The sequence below is a fragment of the Schistocerca nitens genome, unplaced genomic scaffold (genome assembly GCF_023898315.1).
Source record: "Schistocerca nitens isolate TAMUIC-IGC-003100 unplaced genomic scaffold, iqSchNite1.1 HiC_scaffold_376, whole genome shotgun sequence".
NCBI lineage: Eukaryota > Metazoa > Arthropoda > Insecta > Orthoptera > Acrididae > Schistocerca > Schistocerca nitens.
Window position 1 is genome coordinate 2,425,838 of NW_026045910.1, and position 24,307 is coordinate 2,450,144.

Consider the following 24,307-nt stretch of genomic DNA (forward strand, 5'->3'; position numbering starts at 1 on the left):
AGCGGAAAGACTTACCTTAGGGGGAAAAAAGGACAGGTATACACTCGCGCACGCACACACACACACACACACACACACACACACACACACACACACACATATATCCATCCACACACATACAGACACAAGCAGACATATTTAAAATGCTTTAAATATGTCTGCTTGTGTCTGTATGTGTGTGGATGGATGTGTGTGTGTGTGTGTGTGTGTGTGTGTGCGCGCGAGCGAGTGTATACCTGTCCTTTTTTCCCCCCTAAGTCTTTCCGCTCCCGGGATTGGAATGACTCCTTACCCTCTCCCTTAAAACCCACATCCTTTCGTCTTTCCCTCTCCTTCCCTCTTTACTGATGAGGCAACAGTTTGTTGCGAATGCTTGAATTTTGTGTGTATGTTTGTGTTCGTTTGTGTGTCTGTCGACCTGCCAGCACTTTCATTTGGTAAGTCACATCATCTTTGTTTTTAGATATATTTTTCCTATGTGGAATGTTTCCCTCTATTATAATCATACACTGGGAAAGACTAAAACCATACACCAAGTAAGACTTCAGTCAGCAGAATATGTGAAGTTGGAGGAAGTACGTAAACAGGATTTTGAAAAGAGCACGTGATAAATAGGTCTGTTAAATGCACACATTAAAATATTAATTAAATTTACTGAGAAAAAATAGAACTTGTATCAAGACTTTATTCAACAAAAATCAAAATAATTCCTATTTTACATTCACATAAAATAATTAACAGTGTGCGAAACTGCTGCACAACAGCACTTTTACAAAAGTAAATAGAATTCTATAGTATGGCAAAATTTACATAAATATATTTGCTGAGTCACTGTAAACTATACCAGGAATTTTTGGTACGTCACAATGCCCTATCACACACACACACACACACACACACACACAAACACACACAAACACACACACGTACAGAGAGAGAGAACACAAGTTATTTTTAAAAAACTCCAAAAAACACAACACAGCTTACATATTCACACGCAGACATACATACGTTCATGCGGCATTCAGGCAATATAAGATACTGAGTAATGGCTTTTGTACAAGAGAAAACAAGGAATGAAAGATGTGGCTAAAGAACATAGTCAAGTTCATAGCGGATGTACTGGTTCTTTGGATCATTTTGGATTCGAGGATATCCAGCTACAAGTGCATCTTGTCCACCAATATAAAGTGAGTTGTAGATCTTCCAATAGACATCACGGACCTTACGAGCTGGATGGAAGAGACCCTGTGGAAATACAAAAACAATAAGGAATGTTCGTGTTACCCAGAAAGGCAACCAAAACAATTGGTCAAAAAAATGGATCAATATTTAGTTCTGATTTGTTTTCCAAAATCAGAATTAGTAAGTTTCGCACATTACAGTTAAAAACCATTTAAACGTATGATTTCTATATTGACTATTCAATTCCACTGTTCTTTAGAATTGGTTATTAAGTAATTACTGTAAAGCTCGTGTTGTGTGTGTCTGCAATATACAGGGTGTTTCAAAAATACTTTTACAAACTTTGGAGACAGGTTCCTTTCACCCAAACAAGAAAAAAGTTCATATAAACATGTCTGAAAATCCTTTGTTTCAGAGTTATTAATGGAAGTCTACAATCAGAGGATTGGAATTCATCAACACAAACTGATAATAAATGCTTGAAATGTCGTCCTCTTGTTTTTAAACAAGCGTGCACTTTCACATATTCCTTGACGGATATGACTTTTCATGCTTTCCCAATGGATATGTTGCAAATACACTTCTCGGGTTTGCCGCTGTATCATACTGTGTAACACAATATTTCACGAGTGCAACTGCTCGACATCATCAGGTGGTGGTAGCTGCTGAACCTTGCAGCAGTGACAGCAGCAGCAGTAGCAGCTACCACCGCCTGATGATGTCGAGCAGTTGCACGGATGAAATATTGTGCGAGTTACACAATATAATCCGGTGGCAAACCGGAGAAGTGTATTTGCATTCCTTGACTGTTTTGAATGGTTTTGCATGCTCCTGTGACACTTGAAAAAACGACACGATTCCACGACGCTGTGTTTTAAATAAATTTATTTGCATTACTTGTTTCAGAAACTGCCCGTTTTCAATTGCATCTATAGTAACATAAGTGGACACATCATTGTCAATTCATTAAAAAATCCTGAGCCACGCATATCTGTGCACAGCATGGTTGTCACCAGTCATCATCTACAATATAAAGCACATGACATGCTGAGCGCTTTTGAATACAATAACACTACTGCTCTAATAAAATGTTAACATTTACTAGAAATCACACTATATGCACCAGTTCAAATGATTGTTCCATGGGCATGAATGCACATGAAAATTTTAACTGTCAGTCAGAGAATAAAAATGAAAGGAGCTGTACTATTGATATGATTTCAGAGTACATACCTGTCTTATACAAACAGTTATGTTGGAAGTCATGGATACTCAAATTCTAATTGGTGTCACACACAAGCGCCAACAGAGGGTTTCAGTATAACCATCAAGACATCATATTTCATCGACAGAACTTAAATACTTACATTATATGTTTAGTACACTATTGATAAGTGACACATATAGTGTCGAATTTTGAACTTTACATTTTAGTACAAAATGTTGAAGAATGCATGAAGTTATACCCGTGTCTTTATTGAAAAAGAAGTGTTCACAATTACAGCACATCACTAAATGAACAGGCATCAGAAACCAATTGCATGCCAAATAAACCTGCTAAGTCTAACAGATATCCTATGTCTGTATAGGACATAGTTAAGGTAAAGTTGTAACACTGCATTAAAGGTAAAGCAAATAGTATTAAGAGGTCAAAATGTATATAGTGCTGTAAATGACCTGTATCTGTATACTGCACAGTACAGCACAAGCCATCTCATACAATATAACAACTATTTTAAGTTTTTCACCAGCTGAGATGTGTTACTTGCAATAGCATAAACTTATATATTGAACAAGAACAATGGTAAATACTTTAATATGAAAATGAAACTTTATTTCGTTTAGTGCAAATGCTGGTATAAATGTGGAATGATAAAAAGAAAACAGAGGGCACAATAACAATATGAAGCAACACATTGACAGTTAAAATGCTCACAGGGAATATAGAGTATGAGTTGTGTAAGAAAACAACACAGCAGGGTAGCATAAAACAAACACATTACTGAAGTTATACAAATTAGTTATAACTATGCTGTTGGTGTAGGGCACAGACGAGACTTAAAATACTATGCAATCATCGTATGGGGTATCGTAGTGTAGAAATACAAGAAAATCCACATGATTTTGTACTACACTGCAACGATGTGTCCACATCCATTACTACAGATTCACTTGGAAGTACCTGAAACCAGTTGTGCAAACAAAGTAATTTAAAACACATCTTTATGGAATCATGTCACTTAACAAATTTATTGGGGCTGTGGGGCCAACCCAGAAGAAGAAAGAAGCTTCTATGACACGATAGATTTCTGCATCCAGATGGGCTCCTGCATAGGCCAGCTGTTTAAAAGTGACCTCAAAGTTCAAAAGCCAAAGGACTGTGGTCAGGAATGTGCAGGTCATGGAACTGCCCCTCCTCTACCTATCCACCCATCATGGTAGATCTGCAAGGACACCTCTTGGAGGGTGTTCTGAATTAAGTTCCTGTAGACAGCACCTGCACAATGTGCTGGGAGACTGTATGGACCCACCAGACAGTCACCTATAATTCCGGCTCACACATTATAGAGATAGTGATGTCTAGCCTGTACCGCAGCATGAATATTGTGATCAGTCCATATGCATTGGTTGGGTAAATTTGTTATTCCATCCCTTTCAAACATTGATTTGCCTGTAAACAAAACTGAAGAGACGAACAACAGATTGGTAGTTTGTGCAACAGAACATTGGGAAAGTTCTCCCGTGATGGGTGATTGGCTGGCCAGAGGCCCTGCACACATTGAAGATTATATGGATATACAAGTTGCTTATTAAGGATCCTCCATGGTGAACTTGGAGATATAATACATGCCAGCGACATTTGTCTTTCACTCGACAGCCCATAGAATGTGCTCTTCCTGGTCAGGGGTATGAGCAACACATGGCCTTCCTCAGCCAATAGTCTGTGATGCTACGGATCCTGTCTCACCAACGTGACATTATACAGCACTAAAGATTGGATGACTCTGCTGGCTTTTGTCTGGAAGGACCGTGTAATACACCCATGCAGCCTCGTGTCCATTACCACTTGCCCAGCCATACATAAAAGTCATGTCTGCCTGCTTACAAAATGAATATCCTGCGATGTATGAATTGAGTACTTTCAGTTAACTCATTACCTGTAGTAAACGTACAAAATTGACAAGCTGAAGACAGATGAATGACAAATGTAAACAAGTCTCCCTGGTGACACGACACCATCCAGGATACAATGAGTCAAAAAGGTAAGTGAAGTAGTTGGTTGTACCTGGATAGCAGCTGAAAACTGAACTTCATTAATAACTGAAAAATACGTGATTTTCAGGCACGTGTTTACGTGAACTTTTTTTTTCTTCCTTGGTTTGGTGTTAAGGTGTCCCCAAAGTTTGTAAAAGAATTTTGGAAACACCTTGTATAATGTGGTAATTCCAGAAATTATTCTTAATTAAACTGTCACACAAAGTGCATACTTTCATTAATCTGAAAAGTTCTTTGCAATCTGCAAATGGTTGGTCATGTTTAACATGAGAAAATTTAAGTGGACCTGAACAGATGCCACTAATCAATCATTCAGCTGAAGTTTCTCTAGTGGCAAGACCTACTATTGTGTTGCATTCCTACTTGGCATGCCAGACATTAATTAGCACTTTGTTCCTAATTAATTTAACTAGGACTGGTACTTTTATTTGATGCCACCAACATTCCAAGGATTTTAAAGAAAACAGCATTAAACTGCCATAATATGTAAATCCTCAAATTAAAAAAACAGTCACACGCATAGCAACTATCTCAATCTAATTGACAAGTAATATGGATACCACGTAACATTACCACAATAAAAGATTTAAGGAAAAAGTATGGCCAGACTTTAAGGATACGTTTTCCACACACAAAGAAACTACTCTATGTCATGTGGACAGATTCGATATTAGTATTCATTTTCTACATTACATCACCATCAGCTACCATGTTTTCACAATCGGTGAATCCTATAATAAGAGATTAAGCATGTCATCAACAAATATTTTTGTCAATGTTTGGTTTTAGCACTGATTACTGACGGCTAGGGTCTCTCATACTTCCACACAGGCTCAATGGATGAACTAATGCTTTCAAGAAAATAATCCACCCGACCCTATAGATAACAGGCCTTTATCAATGTGGCAAAACCTGTGTTTCCTGCACAATGGAGCTCTTCATTTCAGTGTTCATGTCAGTCAGCTTGTATGTAACAGATTCTGTGACAGATGAACAAGAGAAGTTTAAATGATTTCCCGGCTCTGATGTTCTCCAGACCTAACCCCCCAAAACTTATTTGTTGGAGCATTGATAGCTTTCATGTATTGAGCTTCTGTACTAGACGCAGTCTCTCTTCCTGTTTTGTTTTGCAAGCCCATATGCAATTCTCAGGGAGACCTAAGCAACTCTGGGTTGCTACAGCAGCATTTTGATGCGTGTATGAATGCTAAGAGATGGCATTTTAAATATCTCATGTAAGCAAGCATTTCTTGTCGTACACTGCGTTGTTCCTGTGTGTCTGCAAGATTATTAATTAAGTAAGGAGACAGATTAAAAATGATAGATTAATTACACTTTTAAGTGAGTGTTTCTTCTTACTCTTCAAACATCTTCCATCGAGCAGCCACTGCTGTATTATGAGCATAGGTGAAATGTCTGGAGCTGACATATTCAAGGTATTTACTATGAAGTCAGTAGTGTAAAGGCAAATCTCAACAACACTCAGGTGATCAAAGCAGAAGAAATGAATTAAAATTTGTGCTGCAGCTGGGACTTGAACCCAGGTTGTCTTACTAGCTAGGCAGAAATGCTAACCATTACATCACCACAGCACAACGGTCAACATTGCTGCATGAACTACCCAAGTGGAGTGCGCTCCCCAACACAAACTTCAATTCACATCTTCAGCTTGTTTTCCCTTAACACTGTCACCACTGCCAGGGCTCTCCGGCATTGGAGTAGCACCCCAGTGTTAGATGTAATGGGAAAGTCCTGTACTATAGGTGATCTTATAATTACATGAAACACTGAGACATTCAAGTCTCTTCTTTATCTAAGATAATTCATTTCTTCTGATTTGATTATTATCATAGATAAAGAAGAGACTTCAATATATCATGGTTTAATTTAATTATAAGATCTACAAGATCACCTATGGTACAGAACTAAACTAACTAATTATGAGACAGAACTGATGGCCAGTACTTGCCTTCAAATGATGAAATGTATAGTAACAATATTATGAAAAGTAAAGTTGCTACTCATCTTATAGCGAAGATGCCGAGTTGCAGATAGTCATAACAAAAAGACTGTTCCAAATAAAGGTTTTGGCCAGTAAAGCCTTCATCAAAAATAGATGACACACACACACACACACACACACACACACACACACACACACACACACACACACGTCTGCAGTCTAAGGCAACTGAACTAATACTTACCTCATTTGGGGCAAGTTACCACTGCTATTCTGTTAACATTCCCCAGACAGATCCCCCTCACCTCCCTGACAAAGGAACTATTAGTTCTGAGAGCTAGGTAGTGCTACATTTTTACTTTTGTGTGTGCCTATCGGCAGTACTACGCATTTTACCTGAAGCTGAGTGCTGGCCAGCAATTCTGTCTCATAATCTATTAGAAAGTGTTAAAGATCCACGAAGTTGAGCACTTAGAAACAATCATTTGTCTTCTTTTTAACACAAGTAGCCTAAAACTTGTGCAGTGCTGGGGAAGTGGATAGATTTCTCCTTCATTACAGTCTGAGTTCTGATTTCTACTCAAATAAGATTTATGTGACTCAATTTTATTGTCACTCCTGATCATTTATTTTCTCAAAAGGCAATTTTTTTTCTGGACTGTTACAGTTCTACAAACAAACAAAATCCCATTTTCCAATTCAGCACTATATCAACGAAAATTTTTCCATTCTATTTTAATTTTAGAATAAAAACTCACCTGTAGTACATACTGTAGTATCTTGTTAGGACCAAGTGCTACCCGTAACCCTTCAATGGAGTCCATAAATGCCTGAACGAGGTGAGGGGAGGTCTCAAATATGTTGGGCCACACATGATTCAAAAGATGTATCAATGCATCTTCACATCCAAACCCATACACACCAAGGGCCATGTGTTTGATAACTGCACATGCCGTCTGTCGGTGAACCAGGTCTCTGTAACAATGTGAATGGTTAAAAATTGCAATGCCTGACACTGTGCAACATAGCTGGCTGCTCAGTTCAGCATTACACATTCAAACAGCAATGGATAGCACTTTAACATTGTTTATCACAGTTACCTTACCCAGGAATGGGAGCAAACAAAAGCTGCAACATCAAGCAGCTTTAGACATCTTAACATTAGTACACATAGAGAAAAAAAAAATTAATTTTAACTGAAAATAATATTATCTTAATATCTATTAACAAACTCTTGGCGTGATAACTCTAAAATGTTGATATTAATGCCACTTACCGATCCATTAGAGCATCTTCCAGCAAAGGTGTGACTGCATAGATATAGTCTTTTCCCATTTCGCCAATATATTCAAACAAAAAGGACAAAGACTTGAGAACACCATTCTGAACATTAAGTTCAGGAACACGATACTCATTCATGAGTGCAGGAAGTACAGTGAATGGAGAACATGTTTCAGCTACAATGGCAATAGCAACAGTGGTGCACACACGGTTCTGCCGCTCTTGGACTTTTAAGTTGTTCAGAAGTGTTGCCAGCACATCATGGGGGCTGTGAAAAAAAAAAAAAAAAAAAAAAAAATATGTAATTACAACCATTCTGATTTCTGCTTCTTGAGATCTTAAAAGCTGAGTATATATTTAACAAACACCGCATAACTTCACTAAAAATCTACATGCCTTCTAGACACATACACAATAATTCAGAAAACTTACAACACAAAAATTTACCTTCTGGGCTTATGAGAATTTGTAACTGGAACTATTAAAACCTTACTGTGAAGACAATGCACTGCAAAGCACTTATGGGAATATATTGTAACAGGTCGACCAAATTTTGTGGTGCATTTAGTCAATGCCAACAACTGCTCCGTTAAACAAGTTTTATATTTATACTAAACTGAAATTAGAAAACTGGCTGTGGCTATGACTATCAATTCAAAGTTCTGTCAACAAACAAGTGACAGCCTGTCCTTCCATGATGTCTATTTAAACACATTACAAAAATAAACAAATACCTAAGCTATGTCTATCCAGATAAAAAACAACCAAAAGTTAGTTTTCCAGCCATATTCTATAACCCTGTGTACCTCAGGCAGTGACTACATGTCAACTTTAAAAATAGTGAGATGACTTCATGATGACTTACCCAATAGCTTTGGCTATGTAACCAAATGTGTTTACAGTGGCTCTTCGAATAGCCTTCTTATGTGCTTTTAGCAGCTCAAGCAGTTCAAAACAAATGCGCATCCATTCTCGAGCAGATACATATTCAGGTCCGCGGTCAGCAATTCTTCCAACCAAGTCTATACAATTTTCTTGCACCTGTTAACAATAATGAAGTAAAGCAATTATTTGACTGTGTATAATTAATTACACAAAATTATATGTTCATCTCATTCCCCCACCTGTAACTATTCCCCCCCCCTCCACCAATGCACAATGTCCACATCTTTATTCCACTCCCTCTGATCATATCCTCCCCCAATTTCCTCCTTCCCCTCCCTCTCACCATTTCCTTCCCCCCATTTCCTCCTTCCATCTCTTCCTTTTCCAACTTCCTACTATCCCTCTAAATCTTCCAACTTCCTCATGCATCTCACCCTCCTCCCCTCTCTTTGTCTATTTCCTCATCTCCCTCACTATCAATCCCCTTCTTCATCCATCTCAATTTGTCCTGAGCCATGCTCATCAACCCATGTAGCCCCTGCAATACAACTCAATAAAGCAGGCCGATACTACTCTTGACACAAAACATCTGTGAAAAGGATTGCCTACATATAGGGGCCCAGAAAACCATTTTTTGCACGTGACATGTAGGCTGCACTGCAAAGCAGGTATATATGGCAGACTGATACTGTTCCCATGCAACATGCCTGTCACGCAGTGCTGCCTATTGCCAATTTTACGCATACAGTCACGGGGCCCTCACACGCTCAATGTCTGCTGTGTGACAAATTGTGCCAAGGTACTGAGTGAAAGCGCAAGGCCAAGAATGGCACAATATTGTTGTGCAATGTTTACTCTGCCTCTGTAGAAAAGATCTTAGTGCTCGATGATGCGGGATGCGCATGTACTGTGATTGTCACTAATTGTTGGGGGGAGGGGGAGCTATTAATCCTGTGTATTTATGCAATAAATAAATTACTGAAGTTTCTGAAATGAACGAACTAGCTGTTGAGTGTTATTTCCCTGCCACTTTTGTTGAATATTTCTACAGCTAATTACAGAGTAAGTATTAAATACATAATCAAACTACTTCCCTAAATGCACTTGCAGAGATGGTTGCTTTCATCTGTCTTTACTGATTTATTCTTATTCATAAGGGGGTTGCCTTATCAGTTGTTTGCATTTCCGCATATCACGAACTCTCGGCAGGAACTGCGATGTATTGCAAAATATCACCCTTACATGGTACAATATATTGCATAACATACTGAGCAATATTTTTAAAACTCCGCAGTCTCCTTCAATATATTGTGCAAACTATCGATACCTGAGATAGTCAATATTATTGCACAATAAATACTGAAGATGTGGATGGCTCTTTACATTTCCAGCAGTCCAAAGAGACAAGCGTAATTTCTTCATATTGGAGGGCATTATCGTAATGTAAAGAGTAAGACAAGTCTTTAAGTAGGAAAACAGAGATGAAACCTACAAATTTACGGAAAGTGTGTGTAGGAGCAGGTTGCTCTGCCATATGGTGTTTTGGTGTGTGTTAATGAGTGTTTTGACATCTTAAGTTGTAAGTTCTTATTTGTGTTTACCTTAGTTAGATACCACCGATATGTGTATGGAGACTGTGGAGAAAAATTCGCGCTACGGCAATTTAATGGCACAACTGAGGATAGTGACATCTGAACAATGGAAAATGTGAGAGCGGTGTAGCTACTACAAACTGAAATGGGAGGACATTGGTGAGGGGGAAAAAAAATACAAAACTAGAAAACACAACCTCTGTTCAAGTGGATTCTAGGATCTATGGCATTCCTGAATTTATTGAGTCTGAGGATATTAATCTATACATAATCTTTTGTTTAAGGATGTATGAAAGTCAATCAGCTTCCCACACACAAAATCTAAAATCTCATGGCGACTTCCTCGTGAAATCTGCAAACAAATATCACTATCACTTTGTATTTCTTGTGCTTATTTAGATAATGTTTTACTCATAGCTGTCTTAGGCCTTTCTTTTTGTGTTGCTTTCCATCACAATACACACGCACAAATTGCTAAGCAAAGGTACGGACGTATACCACACTGCTTGCAAAACCAGGTAAGTTGTGGGCAAGAATACACACCTGCATAGACAAGTTCTCTCTACTTATTTTTCTGCATGTGCTTTTGTTCCCGTGTGTGTTTTCAAATGAGAAAAGAGGCTTTGTGTGGACATTCCTTAACCTTTTTTCTCTATCCAGACAATGATACAGACCATAAGTCACTGTCTGTAGTACCTCATCATGTGAAAATGTTTAAGGAGAGTGGGTAAAATATGTCAGAACTAGACAATCAACAAGTGTCAGTTTTCCCTGAAGAAGTGGGTGCAGTTTCTCTTTTTGCAGATATCACTGAGAAATTTGAATATTTTAGTCATTCCTGTAATGACTGCATGATTTGACACATCAAAAGTGAAACAAATCAGGACACTGATAAAAAACAAACACACACACACACAAACACACACACACAGAGAGAGAGAGAGAGAGAGAGAGAGAGAGAGAGAGAGAGAGAGAGAGAGAGAGAATTCTACGTATGGCATTCTAGTTCTGAGCTGCTGGAGATTGTGGTCATGTGGGTCATGTGTGCATGAGGTGTGCTTGGTTATGTGAACGAATGTGTGTTTCCTTTTCTAAAGAAAGCTTTGGCTGAAAGCTAATGTGTAACTGTCTTTTCGTTGTGTCAGTCTACAACTTAGTGTGTCATCTTTACAGTGAGTGGCAATCTATCTTTTCCTTATACTGTTGATATTCCTATTTGGATTCCTTATTGATTTTGTTTACAAATAAACTCTCTATGGCATAAATGGTCTGCAGTGAAAGTAAATGAAATTTACTGTTTTCTTTTTATTATTTTGCATATGTGCATCCTCAAATTGCTGAAACAATTTGTGATCGATTTTGTATTACATTTTCCACATTATATCTTAAAGACAATGCTAAATATGTTGGCAGAGGTGAAGAAAAGCACGAGTCTCTTCATGAGATGAGGCCCTTCTTTCTGAGTAAATGAAATAGTAATCATCCTGACCTGAATCCTGCAACATATGAAACGTGTCCTTCTCAGGGGATGTTGGGTATTAGGTGTTTTTTTCAAAGTACAGCACATCTCCTGGCAGTAAAGTGGAAGTCAAAATGATATACTTACAATCTTCCCACTAAACATAAAGAAAACCACCCTCTATATTCCTGTGAGGGTCAAGAGAGGTACAGCCAAAAACAAAGCCAGACATCACTGATGACAATAAGAATAAAACTTGTGTTGACACAGCATATTGGCTCTTCAGATGTTATCCATCTTCCAGAAGATGGAATTGGTGGAACAAACTATTTTTCCATCTATGCACAGAGAATGCTATGAGAAATAATTCACATTATATGAAGACAGTGGGAAGAAACTGGCTGAAAAGTTTTTTTTTCAGTATCTACCCACTTTGTCCTCACACACTGACTGCAAACATAGTGAATACAGCTTCCAACTACCGTTTTTCCTGTGGAGGGAAGGGGGAGACTGGTAAGCACATTAGGTGTGTCCCACAGTGCTTACAGGATTATGATACTAAAATTAATTACATTGCAAACATATAAAATAGTCTCAGTTACATGTATCCAGTTTTAAATATTCCAGTACTATCTTTGTGCAGACAGAATCATAACTGTACCACTCAAGAGATGGAGTACACGAGAACCTTTTTTCTCAGCTTTCATGTGTGTCTTGTTCTCATTACAATGTCTATTTGAAATATATATTGCCATACACATTTATATTCCTACAATACTCTTCCTTTTCCTATTTACATGATGCAAGAATCACACACCTATCACATTTATTTATTTGGTAAATGGCATTAAAAAGCAAACCAGATTTATCCTGGTTCACAGAAAAGTTCTTGGTGTGGAGATGCCCTTGTTGAAAGTGTTAACTCATTTCCATTTCAGTCAAACTAACCTGGAAACCACTTAAAAGCAAAGTGTACTGTTTTGAGCTTGTAGCCACTCAATTTCTAAGTTATGAACAAGCATTTAAGATGACATTGTATCTCTATACCCATCAAATAAACATGAAATAGTCAACACAAAACAATGTACACTAAATACAACATCTACAAACCTTTTCATGCCTGTTCTTCAAGATTGGTGTGAGCCTAGGGAGTAGATCCTTGATGGGTGGCGTCATTTTAGTCATACCAATTACATTAACAATAGCCTTCAGAGCACCCAATATGGAACCTAATACCTCAGGGTACTCTTCTCCTAAGTACTCATACAGCACAACACCAAGATGCCCCATGAGCTTTTCCTGCACACAAAGAAATTCACTGCGTGTTTATACCATTCACGAATAACTTTAAATCTTCTATCCTCAAAAGATTGTTTCACAGACAAACGTAATGTGTATGGAGACCACAACCGTGACTCACCTCCTGACAAGTCTTCATGACAACTGCAATACGGGATATAAGATCAGCAGCCTGTTGTCTAACTTTAGCTGACTTGTTGTTTAATCGCCACAGGATGGTACCACAAATCTGTGGAAGGTAAGGCTTCACACGTTTCCCAAGCTGGTTCACTATGGTTCCAAAGCCATTCAGCATCACAACGTCCTAAAATGGGGAAATATGCCTTGAGCCAATAACATAGATAATAGTATCAGTTTAACACAACAGCAAAAATTAAAGTCTTAACAGGTGTAGAACATCAACAGGCAAATTTTTATAGTGGCATCTTAACTACAAAGCTGACTATGAAAAACTTTAACAGATACTGATTAACTAATGTACAGATGTAGAGATTTATGAGGAGCCTACATGACAACAAAAATTGAAATTTTATTATTTTAAAAGTTACTACAGTAAACAAAGCAAAGGGGCCAGGTAAATAAGAAGCTAATTAAAAATGCAATCATGTCTCATACCTCTGTGGTCTGCTCCTGGAATGCATATAGTATACCATCAATAAGTTGCTCCTCTAATCTGCTATCAATGTCTGCAGCACCTAGATTACCCATTATCTTCTCTATTGTCTCCATCACCATCTTACGATACTGTTCGTTCTCATCCTTCAAATCATCCACAACTCGATTCACAATTTCAGAGGCACCTACTTTGTTTGCTATTTCCACTGTAGTGTCCACCAACTGAAACAGAAAATTACCATAATGAAAAAGAAAAGCAAGAAAATAACACCTGAACAGCAAATACTACTGAAAATTACAGTTAATTACCCTTTCAAATGCAAGTAATTTTTAGTCATCTCTCTATCATCATGAAACTTGCTAATAAGAAAATTAGAACAGGACCTGATAAAGTTCACATGCCACCAGCAAATTCACTAATTTACTAGGTAATGCAAAGGTAACTATTTCTAAGTAAATTTACATTACAGACGCAACATACATACTTCCTATAAACGAACTTTGGAACATTGTCCACAGTATCATAGCTCCTAAAATGGCAATAATGTCTGTTCTGCAACTAGTAACTTTAAACACTGCCAGAGAAATGTGTTTCATCCACCCTACCCTTCATGTTTTAAACGCTAAGAAAGGAAGCATAGCGAGAGTATATGATGAAAAATTATTCAAATGACAGCTTCCTTCTAACTATGCTCTATGTATGAACAAGATAAGCTACCATTCATTCACATAGAATTTAATATAGAAAATATTTTTCCATATCAGTAATGAGACTGTAAATAATCATGAAATACAAAAGAAGTATCTGTGAGAAGCAATAAGAAACAACATTAAAGCATGTAAAAGTAATTAAAAATGCAGAGGATGAACACCTAATTAAACAAAAATGTGCATAACTTACGGAAATGCACACTTTATGATTACATACCTGTCTATAATTACGCCTATCAAGAGCCATTCGATGGTTCCAGAAATGTTTAAAGAAATGTGGCAAAATTTCATCTTTAATGTATTGCGATTCCACACCATCAGTGCCACAACACTGTTTCACTACTTTCAGCACAATTTTTTTCATTTCTTCATCAGGAGACTGAAACTCTCTAATCAAAATTAACATCACTTCACGGGTATAGTAGTTGGCATATTCAGCATCCATCAAAGGTATTAGGTAACCAATGGCTTTCAGGAAGGCTGCCAAACCCTGTCAACAACAAATAATGTACGAGTATGAGATGGCATACTAACAATAAAATTAAACAATGAGAGCAGCAAATTCATAAAAAAATAGCCTTCATCATGACTCCCATGACTACGCACTGACATTCTCTACACCAAATGAATACGACAACTATTTATTTAAATCTGGGTACCAAGGTAATAAGGAAGGAAGATTAGGATTTAACAATCTGTCGACATAGAAGTCATTAAGACAGAGTACAAGCCCCAAATGTTTCGAGGATGAGAAAGGAAGTTGGACATTCCCTTTTGTAGGAACCATGTTTAAACCTTTATAGCGTTATGAATAGGGGATGATAAAATTATGTGTATATATCAGGGGAAAACAGAGCCTGACTATTAAGGAAGTGATTGACAACATCAATGGGAGGGACTGCAGTGGGATGGAGAAAGGCAAACTAAAATGGGAATAAGGAACAATGCAGCTGCGCAAAGAAATTTGTCACCTTTTGAAATGGTAAGACAATACAGAATGATGAATATGTGCAACATACTGCCTGGCTGAATAGAATGTTGCACTAGAGAATTTATCAAGTTGAGCTCGAGATGATGAATTGAAAACAGTGTCTTACCTTACCACGGTGCGTCCTGATACCTTTCCACAGAGGTTTCAGCACAGAGTCAAAACTCTCAATACCGTATGGTGTGGCAGCCTCAGCAAGAGCTGCAATGGCAAGGGCAGTAATGGTGCGAACTTTCTGCTGCTCATCCACGAGACCTTTGAAAGAATAGTGATCATTTTAATAGTGCTGCAATTTTGCAAATAACCATAGGTGTTTTGAAGTAGCCTACAAATATCAAAACCCATCTGATTCTGGAAAACAGAAGGGATTTGTAAATATAAGTCTGATTTTATTGTGCAAATATCCCAGTACTGAATTAGCTTCATGAATTTTAACAGTGACCACCATTATATTTCATGTAATACACTAGATATACAAATACGCTCTGAACAAACCAAATATTCTATCTTTATTATTTAGCTTAACATTTTGTTGAGAGCTAAGACATTTACGAACAAGCAGAGCTCCCCAGAGATTGAACTGATTTTTTGAAAGCATCTATATGGTGATGTAGATAAGATATCAGGCATCACATCCTGCAGCCACTCACCGTGGTGGGCCCTCGTTTCAAGTGACTGACGGAAAAAGTTGGACTTTCATGTGATGCTCAATAGCACCAAAAGGTAAGGTTTTTGTAGAGTAGTTGTGTGGTCGAGTGGCTACGGTAAGGCCTTCCTTCACATGCTAAAGGTTGTAGAGTAGTTGTGTGGTCGAGTGGCTACGGTAAGGCCTTCCTTCAAATGCTAAAGGTTGTGGGTTTGAATCTCATCAGGTGGCTTAATTTTTGTTTGTTTTTAAATCTTTATCAAAATGACTTTGATCATGAAACTTCCTGGCAGATTAAAACTGTGTGCCGGACTGAGACTCTAACTCGGGACCTTTGCCTTCCACTGCAGAGTGAAAATCTCATTCTGGTGATGTTGATCACTATTTTTATTCAATTAATTGGTTTTAATGTATTTTTTTATTTCTATTCCTTTGCTGCATTTTAATCATTGTATGTTTATTTTTTCATTTGTTCTTATCTTCTCTTTATAACTTTCCATTTCCACTTTGAATTTTTATGAATGTGAATTTAATTATATTTATCTATTTTAATATTTAAATATCTGAAAATGCTGATCTATTGGTTAAAAAACAAATGATGAAATCTATTTACATTAGCTGTACAATAGTGTCAAAACTATTTTTCATTACAAGACGTACATTTCTCTTTTGGAGGGTAATCGTACAAACATTTAAAACACAGCCTAAATTCCTATTGTACTATGAAATAAATAATGGAGATGAAAATTTAAACAAAGAAAAGGAGTGTAAGTAACACTAAGTTCAACAAAAATGAGGAATAGAAACAATGACAGCAATAACTTTGAAGAAAAATAGGACAATAAAACAAAAGAAATAAAATTAAAATAAATATATAAAATTAATTAAAATAACATGAATAAAGATTTTAAGTGGAAAAAAATGATATGAGGGAAAATGAAGGAGCTGATATGATGATTAAAATGATGTGGCCAAGGAATAGAAATATGAAACCACACACAAACCAATTAATTGAATAAAAACAATGATCATAATAATTTTGATACAAATTTAAAAAATAAAAATATAAAACTACTTGGTGAGATTCGAACCCATGACCTGCTCCATTTCAGAGCCTTACCTATATATAGCACAATGCAAACAGTCAATGTGAAGCTACTATAGTAACGGTATTGAGGGTTGCGTAAAATTTCCAATTTTTTTCAGTCAATAACTTGCAAATGAGGGCCCACCAAGGTGAATGACTGCAGGTTGTGATAGCTGGGATATTAACCTACATCACAGAAACCACAGTTTCAGAAAGTCAGTCCCACTACTGGGGAACTCTTTAAGTATCAAAATGCAGACACACAAAATAAGTGGCAAGATTTATTTCAACAGTGTAATGTTTTGGAAAAACGTTTGTCAAAGTATTAATTTGTTTTGAGAAATCAGCCCAAGAATTGTTTTATTGCTGCTCACTTACCATGTTCAATAATCTCTACAAGGCTCTTCAAATGAGGCAAGATAGCACACCCCATTAGGATGGCAATTTGTTGCACAATCTTGATACCAGTGTGACGAGCTTGCCACGATTTCTTGCTACGACACACGGCTTTCAAGAATGGCAAGAGAGATGGAATTCCAAGTGCAGATGCAACCACTGCAAATGCCCTGGCTGTCGTGTTACGCACGTATTCATCAATGTTGTCGATATCGGGACGCATGGTTGAAATCATTGTTGCCAGACCAGCAGCTTTAGCTAGATTTGAAATAATTTCACGACCCTCTACACGGGCGTAGTAGTCTTCATCAATGAGAAGTGGTTCAATAACCACCAGAATCTGTCAAGAGGCCATAAAATTAAATGTATAGCACATAATAACACACAATAAAATAATTGACAAACTTGTGTAAATGATTAGAAAAATGGAGGACCATTTGCATCTCTACAATAAGTGAATATGCTGAAAATGGCATACACATTTTTTATCAACAAAATGCACTCTTTCCACTCCAAATATAAATACAAAAATTAGACAACTGTTTTCAGCTTCCTACAGATACAATACTCCATGCAGAAAACAACCAACTGCCTTCTACAGAACCTCTTTCTTACTAACCTGTGGTTTGGGGAGGAAATAAATCAATCAGCTTTGCATATTTATACTGCACTGAACATTAGGGCTTAGTTGAACTTTAGATCAACTGTAGTTATGCAACATCAGTGTGCATGGAAACAATACCCAATGATAATGTGTGCGTTTTTAATGAGTAACCTATGATGCATGTTTGCTTATCTTTAAGATTATAAATAAACAGGTGGGTTCCTCTCATCTTGGAGGTATGAGGGAACTGACCTCCCTTTTTAACCATGCCTAACATATACCTCCTTCCTGATGAAGGACCTGTTAGTCCAAAACCTAGGTAGTGTGGCTTTTTTCTCTCTTGTGCATCTTATCAGCAGTGCTACAAATTTCACCTCCTGAAGGTAAACGATGACCAGAAATTTATTTTTCTTAACTGAATTTTTCTTTGATACAGCAAAGTATAAATTCAGAATGAAACAAGGTCACTGAAAACAGAAAGGCTATCCCATTCGACCAAAAAATTATACAAAAATAAATTTTGATTAACTCCTGCTTTTATATCTTTACTTTTTTTTATTTAGTTATTGTAACAGTGAATAAAAATTACAGAAATTACTCTTATTTGTGAACTGATCAAGTGTGACTTCTTTTGTTTTGTACATACATTGTTAAATGACAAATGCACACCTTTTCATTATTTGCAATGACCCAATTTACTCTTAATTGTTATTCACTAACAACAACACTATAAAAAAGGCTTTGGCCAAAAGGTAATGTGTAACAGTCTTTTCTTGTGCCTCTCTGCAACTCAACATTTCATCTTTACAGTGAGTAGCAGCCCATACTTTTCATAATATTGTTGATATTCCAATCTGGACTCTCCACTGTTTGTATTTCACTAAACCATTTTGTGGGTGAGGAAGATCAATAAAAACTACGGGTTGTTAAAAAACACTTAAGGCATGAAATTAGTCAGATATGTCTGTTACTGCTTGTAACTATTTGTTTCCAGAAAAATGAAAGAAATGATAAGTGACAAAACAAATTCCTTGAACAGACAGAGGACTTAATCCCTAAATCTTGTATTTGTAGTCTGACTCTTGAGCTACTGAGTCACCAGCTCTCTTTGTTGTATTATTTCAGTTTTTTTTTATTTGTCATTTCCTTCAGCAATAATGTATTAGAGAGAGACATTTAGCAGAGCTGATGACGAATTGTAAAACTGCACACTCAATAAAATGTGTTACATACCTTGTGCACATACGGTCTCACAAGATCATCTAACTTGTAAAGAATTCTGTCAATAACTTTCACAAGCAAATGTCTTTCCTGGTCTTCAAGTGTAGGCGACATCAACAGAGGAAGTATTTGGTTAAACAATGGACCAGCACCAAATTCTCTTGCTTTGTCTGTTATCTGGCGAAGAGCCGCTTTACGCATAGGGGGTGTTCCATTTTTGATTTTCAGAAGTAACTTCATTATCTTTCTCTCCTTCTGCTCCTCAGGGCTTAGAGTCTCCTCATCAACTTCCACCTGTGAATCATATGAGCAAATGTATGAAGCCAACATTCCTAACCAATAGTGATGACCTCTCTATAAATAAATCTTACAAGTTACAATTAACACACATCACGAAAAAATAAAGTATTCAAGATTGGGTAATTAATGTTTAGTTTGGTATGATAAAATTTAGATGGGGAAAATGAGTACAGAACAGATGAATGTTCAGTCATTTCTAACGCGTGTAAAGATGTATGTTATATGTAGAGAGGTGGTAGACTCCAGCTCTGGCCAGACAGCAATCAGTCTGAGACGTTACATTGTGAACAAACAAATATGACTAGAACCAGGATATAGAAGCAGGCCCGCTCTTCATATGCTATGGGAGGAGATGGGACACCATAATAAATTAGATGAGCAACTGAAGGAGGAAATAAGGTCTACTGCAAATATCTTTTGTGCTAAATTTAATTCTGAACACAATGTAATTGTTACAAATATGAGGGAGTGTCAAAGACAGTAAAATGACTACAAATTATAAGCATACAAAGTGGAAAGCCCCAAATCAATGTTTGAAAAGAGGTGATGAAAGCACACTGCTTTAACACAAATTAACCCTCTAACTGTAGGCAATTTTCTGATTTTTCTGTACAAAACCATGGTGCATTTTTATTTGTTAATTTAAATGGTTGTAAGGACAGAAATATTGTAATGTAACAAGAAAACCAAAAATTTACTTTAGACTTGAATTTTAACAGACAATGTAAATAATGAAGGAAATGTGAAAAACTGCATTCAATGCTATGAAGCAAGATAAACTTACTTGTACATATTCTGAGTGTTGTTTATCTTAAAAAAGGTTCCAGACAAATGCTCAACAATACAAATAAGATACAGCTGCAATGAGAAGGTATATGTGTGAGTGAGTCCGGATAACATGTAAAATACGACTCCTGCAGTTTCAGACAGAAAACTACCAACATTCGATGTTCCAGAGCAGCAGGAAAATATTTGAAGGGAAAACTGTGACTTCCAATGTGCTAACATAGTGGAAATTAAGTCTGCTGTGATTATCACAGGCCTTTTAATACACATCTGCATCACCCATGGCTGGAGGGTTAACTAGCAGTTATTTGTGAGATGAGAAAGGGGTTTCATCAAAAAGACGAACTATGCTTGAATGTAATAAATTCCAGACCTAATGAATGTAAAATGCAATAAGTGAAAGTTCAGTTGTTTTACTAGTTGGACCACTAGCAAGGAGGAATACTGTTACCTAGATTACTGAAAAGGGCTATTAATAACACACTAGCACCTATTACTCTAGAGGAAGTATTTTATTTTGGAATGATCATTACTATTAATTGCTTTTCATTTGATAACATTAGTTAATGGTAGCTGGATTCAAATTATAAATTATTTTTAAAACTTTTCACATTCTTAACAAGGGTACTATGATCTATAAGAAAATTGCCAGTCACATGAAACTACAATTAAATAAATAAAAATTATCTACTTCTCAATTAGTAGCCAAATGGAAGGTTTTAAAACCAAAGAATAGACTAATTTACTGGAGGAATCAAGACATGTAACAAATGAAACCAATATTTGCAATATATTTTTAAGAAATTCCAAATTACCAGCAGCTTGTCAAAATATTGTGCATCTTCTGGTTTCATGAAGGGCAGATTTCCTTTAGGTTGGTTGTCCATATATTTTGCAGTCTTATCCTCTGTCTGGATAAAGAAACCAGCCGGTGTGCCAGCTATAGGTGTTGGTGTTGCTGTCAACTTACGGGCCGGGGTGCGTATTGGAATATACCCTGTGATACAAAGAGACAGTATTATCTGAAACTGACATGTGAGACTGGTTTAAAATATAAAGGAAATTAATTTAACATACTTACAATATCAAAATATAAAATAAAAAATGTTGAAAATAAAATTAAGGCTGCCCATCAACCTAAAACAGCATTAATTACCATTTTAATTACTGTTATGAGTGTTGGATCAATTTCTACATTCTACAAAGAACATACACAATGTCTGATATGCCAGTATTTTATCCAAGGACTTTCTAAATGAACAAACCCACTAAAGCACATCAATGGTGCCTTAAATTAATTGTGGAAACTCTGAACTACTTTGACTTGCAATTTACATTAGCATTATACCTGTTCTAAACTTGGGCCATTTATTAACTGCCTACACTTTGATAATACATGGGGAAATAAACATAAAGAAATGATTTACATTAATTATTATATTCACTACCTTTTTTGCTTACTAACTACAAGTCTGATGTCTGGGGTATCACCATTTTTAATCATCACAGTCATCCTAATAGCACAACTGTTAAATTTATATCTTTGTTGTCACCAATATTTGGCTGTTCCCTCCAATATGTGGCAATTTCCGAGGTTACAGTAGCACCTCAGAACACAGCTGTTTTTTGCCGAATACATATTGGATTTCACTTTCATACTGACATGAGAATGTTACAATATTTCTTGCTTCAAACATATTGCCTGCCTGCCGCTCTCTCACTGGCTGCAGAGAAACATCAGCTAACACACCCTCTTTCGTTCCAGTCATATCTAATGAAGAGAATCAAATACACTGCTCACGGAAACACATTACGTATGCAACTGGCCCGTCTAGACTCTTACTGTCTCCTGCAGAACTGTATTAGACTGGTTTTAAAGTCAATTCAAATGGATTCAATCAAACTGTAGTTAAAACATGGGAACACTCATAAAAATCCAAAGAACGTGGTGTAGATTCTCTTGGTTGGCAGCACGACAAAATTTGCTGCCACCCACTCATCACTCCCGCCCCGCATGGCTGCTATCATTGTCCCCCATCCAGCCCTTCTGTAGTGCTGTGTTTGAGCAACTGTGAAACACAGAATTAAATATTCCGCAGTGTGACGTCACATGTAAAAAACACCATTAATACATGAATAAAAGACAACAATCGTGATTCAGTCTGATTCTCAAGCTTTCATTCATCCCGGATCTAGTGACATTGTTAGCACTACCTACATGGGGTCTTGCCACTGTAACTCATTCTCATGATAATCATTAAGGTCAACTTAATATGATTTATTTTATTTTTTAGACATTTAACTCTGGGTTAATTTTCTTTCTTGCTTTGTATTAATGCCACCAGCTTGTCCTGAAGCTGATTAAAAGTGGTAATGTTTTTAGCCGGTATTCTAATACATGAACAATGACCGAATTCCTCATTTGCAACCCACTTGGTAAATAATTACAGTCTTTTATAACCAAATAAAATATTGGCGTGTGTTCAGAATCAAGTAATGTTTACTGAAGAACATTTTCACCTTTCAGTATTACCTCCACTTAAACGCACCATAAATGTTTGTTACGGTCTCCATACATGTATGAGAACTTTTATTGCAAACCTATTCAAATACAAGTTTATAGCACAATAGAATTTAGTGCTATGTGGTTGTGTATCATAAAATTGTCAAATTTTAAGCAAAATAATAGATGTAATACATTGTAGTTGTGGCTAGTTCATAGCTCCTTTAGTATCCATTGCACTAGCACTGCACGAATCAAATGACATGCAATAACTTGAGCAATCTCGACTCTGCATTGAGCACTTCAGTGTATTGAGAAATCTTGAGCATGTTCGAGAGCAAGTATCGTTTGCCTGACCTAATCTTCTGAATTCTTCATATTAAATCTGCACTTGACCTCAATAGTCAAAGCCTCATCTGTAAATGTAAACAACCCCTATATCAATCTTTTTAACAATGTAAAATGTTGACCTCAGCAGCACTAGTTTAATCTGTGAATATAAGACAATCCCATATTTTCTGACAATTTTGTGAAAAATGCTCCTCTTATAATTGCGTAAATATGATTACATGTGCATGCAAACTGCTATCTCTCTTCGTTATCTGTCTGCCTGTCAGTGAGGGGGCACCTATCCTGATACACACAGTTCATACTGGATTTTCACCTGCTACATAGATATGATTATTGTTTAGTCTGTCTGAAATACTAACAGATCATTGAGGAGCCTCATTTTTGGCACCAGAATAAGGAAGGAAACAGAACATTATTGGTACATCTATATCTGTGTATTATCTGTAAATATTGTTATGTTCCACCCTGGATTTTCCATTGTTTAATGTATCTGTGTATTTCATAGTCTTAAGATTATGTGTAACTCCCAACCCCAGAAATATTTCACTGTAAATATTTGTGCACTGACCTGCTGGAGGCTGCAACACTTTGTAGCCTGGTGGGAACATTGCATCCAATTCATCATCAGAGAGCGGTCTGTTTCTTTCATCAATCTCTCGTTCCCAGCGGTATGCCTGTAACTGTTCAGGAGTCATCGTCGCCAAGTGCCCTGTAAAAATGAAAGAACATCTAGAAGAAATAACCCAATTCAAAATGTAACAGATGTTCATTAAAAGGTAATCAATATACCACACTGAATACAACAGAAAAAAAAGAAAAGGAAAAAAAAAAACATTAAAATTTTACTCAGTAATGTTGAAGTGTCAATAAATAAACTGACATAACTTTGGAGAACACAGAGATGATCAGCACTACATGAACAGAAAACTGAAGAAAACATGAAATAAGATTGGAGCAAAGCTATAGAATGAACTAAACTGGTATAACTCCTTGAAGTGCTCTGATAAAGTAGAATGTGTAACAAGCTGTAACCAACAGCCAACTTCTATGTTTTGAGACAGAAGTTCAAATATTCAACACTGTGATGGAGAATCATTAATTAAGCTGTACCATCAAACAGTAACAACTATAAAACCTCCTGTAAGTTTCTTACAGAAAT

General features: G+C 36.7%; 1 protein-coding gene across 1 annotated transcript in view; it reads right to left on the reverse strand.

Moving 5' to 3' along the window:
• Positions 1-665: 665 nt before the first annotated feature.
• LOC126229603 (splicing factor 3B subunit 1-like) overlaps positions 666-24,307 on the reverse strand; it is a 60,674-nt gene continuing 37,032 nt past the window's right edge. The window contains exons 9-21 of the mRNA XM_049942344.1: positions 23,717-23,857; positions 21,110-21,291; positions 19,221-19,502; positions 17,366-17,723; positions 15,364-15,509; positions 14,484-14,756; positions 13,556-13,777; positions 13,062-13,244; positions 12,752-12,940; positions 8,571-8,746; positions 7,701-7,973; positions 7,183-7,399; positions 666-1,248 (exon numbers count right to left, since the gene is read on the reverse strand). Of these exons, the coding sequence (XP_049798301.1) occupies positions 1,090-1,248; positions 7,183-7,399; positions 7,701-7,973; positions 8,571-8,746; positions 12,752-12,940; positions 13,062-13,244; positions 13,556-13,777; positions 14,484-14,756; positions 15,364-15,509; positions 17,366-17,723; positions 19,221-19,502; positions 21,110-21,291; positions 23,717-23,857 (2,801 nt within the window). The 3' untranslated portion in view covers positions 666-1,089. The remainder of the gene's footprint in view (positions 1,249-7,182; positions 7,400-7,700; positions 7,974-8,570; positions 8,747-12,751; positions 12,941-13,061; positions 13,245-13,555; positions 13,778-14,483; positions 14,757-15,363; positions 15,510-17,365; positions 17,724-19,220; positions 19,503-21,109; positions 21,292-23,716; positions 23,858-24,307) is intronic.